This window comes from Nannospalax galili, unplaced genomic scaffold (assembly GCF_000622305.1).
Source record: "Nannospalax galili isolate Female #2095 unplaced genomic scaffold, S.galili_v1.0 scaffold24, whole genome shotgun sequence".
Classification (NCBI taxonomy): Eukaryota; Metazoa; Chordata; class Mammalia; order Rodentia; family Spalacidae; genus Nannospalax; species Nannospalax galili.
In genome coordinates, this window is record NW_008352654.1 from 2213110 (window position 1) to 2218928 (window position 5819).

The 5819-nt window shown below is 46.3% G+C and overlaps 1 protein-coding gene across 1 annotated transcript; it reads right to left on the minus strand.

The window, feature by feature from the left end:
• Nucleotides 1-551: 551 nt before the first annotated feature.
• LOC103747383 (acyl-coenzyme A thioesterase 4-like) lies at nt 552-5348 on the minus strand. The gene is given in 4 exon segments (XM_008849775.2): nt 552-954; nt 957-1338; nt 3378-3580; nt 4892-5348. Coding segments are annotated over 4 exon segments (1263 nt in total). The 3' UTR covers nt 552-733.
• Between the last annotated feature and the right edge of the window lie 471 nt (nt 5349-5819).

Below are 5819 nucleotides of genomic sequence, written 5' to 3' on the forward strand. Positions count from 1 at the left end.
AAGTAGGAGCAATTGTGCCAATCTTTGTCCTGACTCTATTACAGTAATTCCTAAGGGGGAATGAATCATAATCTTGATTTCACCTTGATAGTCTGAATCTATCACTCCAGGAGCTACCAGAATTCCCTTCATGGTGACACTACTTCTTCCTAATACCAATCCCACCGTTCCTTTAGGCAATGGCCCATACACTCCTGTAGGTGTGGCTTGCATTCCTTAATATCTATATAATAGAGTACAGTAAATTGAGCTGGGGATAGTAAGGAGTGGTATGGATGTGGAAGGGGAGCTAAACACAAAGTATATGAAAATTGAAAAAATTCATTTAAAAAATTTTAATGTACAAAAAATAATGGGGATGCTGATTTTACTTTATTGTGTTGTATGCATCTGAATCTTATTTAACAAGCATATGTTACATTAGTAAAATATTGTGTGGACAAAACATACTCAATAAAGTGACCAAAGACAGACCACTAATGCCAGACACATGAATTTTTAAAAATTTTTGTTGAGTTTTTGTGTACTTCATACAGAACATCTCAGTCAATCTTAATCATCTTTATACCCTCTTCCTGATGGCAGCCTCCCATAGGAACCCCCCCTGGAATTCATATATTCTGTCATTTGCAAACACTTGATTTTAATGTTATCCAGTAGAAAACTGATTAACAAAGTTATTTAACATTGAAGTCTGACCTTGAATCTAGCACGTCAACAACAGACAACTGCATTACAATCTAGAGGAAGTTCTGTTCTGGGTACCTCCTAGGTGTTTGCCAAAGAAGGACAGAATTTGATTCCATGCATCTACCTGGGCTTTAGAGTGAGTCCTAACCTCCCCACCACATATCACAGCTTTGTTCACTAGTTTGTGCAGGGAAGCTGGGCACATGGGGAAGTAAGGAGGCTCAATGTAATGCCCATTCCCAGGGTAAAAGATTATCTGGGGCTTTCCTTTCCATGAGCCAGTAACCGTTCTGAGGCTATCTGAGTATATAACTCACTCCTCCAGCAAAGATCATCCTGACCAGCAATGAAGAGGATGGGCCCCTTGGTCCTCTCGATTGGAATCATACTGGGGTTCTCACACCCTCCTATAATATCATTCCATATGTCCACAATGTCCATAATGCCTGAGAAAGCAACCTTCGCTCTCCTCAAGTCATGGCCCAATGGTGGTATTATAGTCTGCTGGTAGTGTATGTGTCTGCTTCTACTGAATGCAGAGCCATTGATGGAAACTGTGGCTGAGACATTCTTCAAGAATGAAGCCATTGAGAGACAAACATCAGCTCCTAGAGAAATGCCCAGAAGCCCAATGCCTGGGCCCTTTACCTAGAAGGAAAGAAGAGACAAGAGTAAAGAGTGTGTGTGGCTAGGTGTACTAGAACATGCCTATAATCCCAACACTAGGAAGATGAAGGCAAGAGGATCAGGAGCTTAAGATCAGTCAATTATATAGAACATTCAAGGCCAGGCAAAGCTACATGAGATGCCATCTCAAAACACCAATAAGAAAAAAAGAGGGCTGATGAGATGGCTCAGAGGGTAAAGGCAATCACTTGCCACCAAGCCTGCTGGCCTGAGTTTGATTTCCAAGACCCACGTGGTGCAAGGAGAGAACCAACTATCTCAAGTTGTCTTCTCCATTGAGTGCCATGGAACACAAATACCCACACCCACACATGAAATAAATGTACTGTGCACACCTTTGATCCCAGCACTGAGGAGGTGGAGGCAGAAGCAGGTGGATCTCTGTGAGTTCAAGGCCAGCCTGGTCTACATAGTGTGCTCCAGGACAACTGTCTCAAAAAGACCAAAAAAAGAAAAGAATTTACCCAATACAAAAATACCTTTTTTTTTTTTTGGTCCTTTTAAGACAGTCTCCCTGTAGCCCCAGCTGGCCTGGAATTCCCTATGTGGACCAGGCTGTCCTCGACATCACAGAGATTCACCTGTTTCTGCCTCCCAAGTGCTGGGATTAAAGATGTGCACCATCATGCCAGGATGCCCCCTCCGTTTTGAGATAGAATTTTGCTTTGTGTCCTAGGGTGGCCTCAAATTCTCAAATCCTCCTGCCTCAGCCTCCCCAGTGCTGGAATTTTATGTGAGCCACCATGCAGGAATGGAAGTTTCTTCCCAAGTACTGAATATCTGATAAATACATAGCAAAGAAGCTTTAAACACACTTTAGATTTAGGAATTGGTTATAAATGTTCCAGAGAATCATCCACTAGGAAATGCTGAGTCATGGGAGTCTATCAAATTCAAGGCCTCATTCCTAGTGGATCTGATCCAAGTCTTTTTATATAGTTGGATTTTAAGCTGTGGTCTAAGATTTAATCATTCATCCAAGTTCAAGTAATATTGAAAAGCGATTAACTTCATAGAAACAAAGCAAGACTTCAAAATCTGATTCAGTTCTTAACTTCTGAAGGGGTTGGCCAAGTTCTGATCAAAATGTGAGCACATGCCATGGTATCAGAAAACTAAAGGTTAAAAAACAAGCATGCTTGTATAATACTAAGAAGCTTAGTCTATATTACGAGGGGTGTTTTTAGTAGTACGAAATGAAATTTCATATGAATTGAATTATGAGTTCTAAGACCCCACATGGTGGAAGGAGAGAATGAATCCATTTGACAAAGGGGAAATTATTAGACACTCAAAGTCAAGGAAGTTTCCCAAAGAAATTTCCTCTCTGAGAAAAGAACAGAGTGTAGAACCCTGAGACCCTCTTCATTCACCCGCTACCCCCCAATCCCTCCAGACCCCCACTAATTGCTCTTTTAGCTTCTGTAAAATGCTTGGCTGCTGCTTTAGACATGCCTAAACACACCCTGGCATGCCCTGACTCCCACCTGCTATTCCCCCCCTTCCAGGAAACTATAGATTAACCAAGCCCGAGCATAAAAACTGCCCTATAAGGTAAAAAAAGAGACTCCTGGCCCCACAGGTAACAGCACATTCCACAGCCCTGAGAATAGCACCTACCAATAAGAAACTTACAGGGCTGCATCTTATACATCCAATCGGTTTAAAATTATGTCGGCGCACGCAGGCTCCTTGAACCAACCAAAATGTATCTTCAGTATCCCCATGCTCTCTTTGTCTAAACCTATAAAAGTCTCCACTCTCCCTTACTCTGGGCTCTCAGCACGGATCCGTTGAGTTGGTGAGGTCTGAGAGCCCGAGCTTAAGCCCGAATAAACCATAAACCTTTGCTTTTGCATTTTGGTGTGTTGGGTTCTCAGTGGTCTCTTTGGGGTCCAGTGGATGGGGTACAACAAGAGCAATGCCAGTGCCCTGGTATAGGAGACCCTCTCTGTAGAACTATTCCCAGAGAGCCTCATTAAATAGAAGACAAGAAGAACCTGGGGGTGTTGGAGCATGTAGCACATGGCTTCTTCAAAGTAGTCCAGTTCCATGGTGTTGTATTCTTTAGGGAGATCTTCAAAGTCATAAAAAGCCAGAGCCAATGTGGCAAAGCCATGGCCAGCCACAAGGCTGGCTCGATATTCAAACAGGCCCCCTCTAAAACCAGAGATGTCAATGATCCCTGGGAAGGGTCTGAGTCCTACAGAAGGGGAGAGTACAAAAGGAGGGCATTATGCAGTCAAAAGGATTTGCTTTTCTTTTAGAAATCTCAATTATTTGGTTGGCTTCTAGGAATCAAATAAGGCTGATTCCTGTGTCACTGCTGAAAAGAGACACAGGAACTTTAGAATGAGAAGAGACTAGAGTGAGAAGAGACAGCTACATATGCAGCTCAACACAAAATCATAAATTTATGTAAAACAGATTTTATTTAAATTTTTATTTATTTTCATTTTATGTGTGTTTTGTCTGCATATATCTAAGTGCATCACATGAATGCAATGCCCATGGAGGCCAGAAGATGGCATCAGATCTTCTGGAACTAGAGTTACAGATAGTTGTTAGCCACCATGTGGGTGCTGGGAACCGAACCCAAATTCTCTGCAAGAGCAGCTAGTGCTCTTAACCACAGAGCCATCTCACCATTCCCTGGATTGATTTTTATTTTGTAAAACAATTGCATGAATTTTGTAAATGAATTTTGTAAATGACAATCTTAAAAGGTTGCACATTTCTAAATAATTCTATAAGTTGTTTGCATTCTTCTATAAATCAGTTGTTATGAGAGAAAATGCCAAACCTTTGGATAAGAACTACATTGTGGAAGGAGGATTACATGTTTCAGACTCTTGATTCATAGTGCTCTGTTGAAGAACTGGACACAAAATTAAGAATGGGAAGCTGGGGCTACAGAGATGGGTCAGAGGTTAAGAGAGCTTGCTGATCCTGCACAGGACTGCCTCCTGGGGTTCTCAAGATCCACCTCACAACCCATGTAACTACAGCTCCAGGGGCCTCCCTGGGCACTTGCACACATGAGGCATGGGTGCACACACAAACACACACAACTGGACGGGACGGAAAGCTGGATGTCCTGTGGCATTAACCCTCGTGTTTTCTGTGTATTGACATTTAGGATGTTTATGGAGAGAGTGAAAGAGTTGACCCTTGGTGAGGAAGGCACTGAAGTCTCAAGTGTGATCGATCTCTACTGGAGATTGGCATGACGAGGTAGAGAAAAAGGCCCAGAAAGCCCAGGACAGGAGAGAAAGGCAATGTGGCAATTTTCCCTAACCTATTCCTCCTGCTGGTTTCTCATCTGCCAATAACAGTACTCACCTCTTTGGGATAATGCAGAGATTAAATGAGAAAATGCAAACAAAAGGCAGGAAATAGATCTAACATAATCAAACCCCCCCCCCCAATGTGGCTGAGTGGCCACTAAATAGCCAACTGCTATACTATGAACCTGCTGAGGGGCGGGGCCCCAAGTCGAGCAGCCCCGGCTCACCTGGCAGCAGGAAGAACGTGGCGCACACCCGGTCCACCCACACCGGCACCCGCCGCACCCCCAGCAGCAGGAAGTGGCGCTCCTGCGCCGCCCAGGCCAGCAGCCACCCGCCGTCGGGCTCGTGGCCGTCCAGCACCCCCAGCTCCAGCACCAAGGGCTTCGGCACATCCCGCTTGAGCAGGTGCCAGAGAGGCCTGTCGGGCTCCAGGGCCCAGAGCAGCCCCATGGGCTCGAGCCCCACGGAGCTGCCGCCCAGCGCGGGCGCACGCGCCAGGTCCAGCTCGCCGCTGGCGTCGGCGCGGTAGCGCGTGTGGGCGCGGAAGAGCACGGCTTTCTCGTCGCTCAGGGCCGTGCGCAGCGTGAGGGGCTGCTCGGGGGTGAGTCTGCACATGGCGATGCGCCCAGGCTCGTCCCAGCAGCTGCGGCCGGTGGGCTCCAGGCTTAGGGTCGCCGCCATGCCGGGTTGGAGCTCGGGAGATGGAAGCCCACAAAGGCCGTGGGAGCGCCTCGCGAGTCCCGCGTGGAACCTGTCTTCCCGGGCTCCTGGGAGCGCTGGGTGGAGAGGCTGACCCTGTGGGTCTCCGAGGGTGACGAAGCCGAAGAGGCTGGGACTGAACCAGGCTCTGTCTGCAGGGTGGAGGCCAGAGCCAGGCCTGTCTCCACTCTCAAGTGTTGTGTCAGTTGGGTGGATTGGTGAGGACACCCAGTGAATGAGATCAAGGCAAAGTCCAGTCCTTGGGTGAACTCAGTAGCAGCTTGCTTTTAAAAAGGAAAATGGGTTGGAGAAATAGCTCAGAGGGTAAGAGCATTGACTGCTCTTGCAGAGGACCTGGGCTCGATTACCAGTACCCACATGACAGCTATGAACTGTCCTTTATGAGACTCTGACTCCTCTAACCGCTTCTCTCTGCTTCTGTAAATTGCTTGA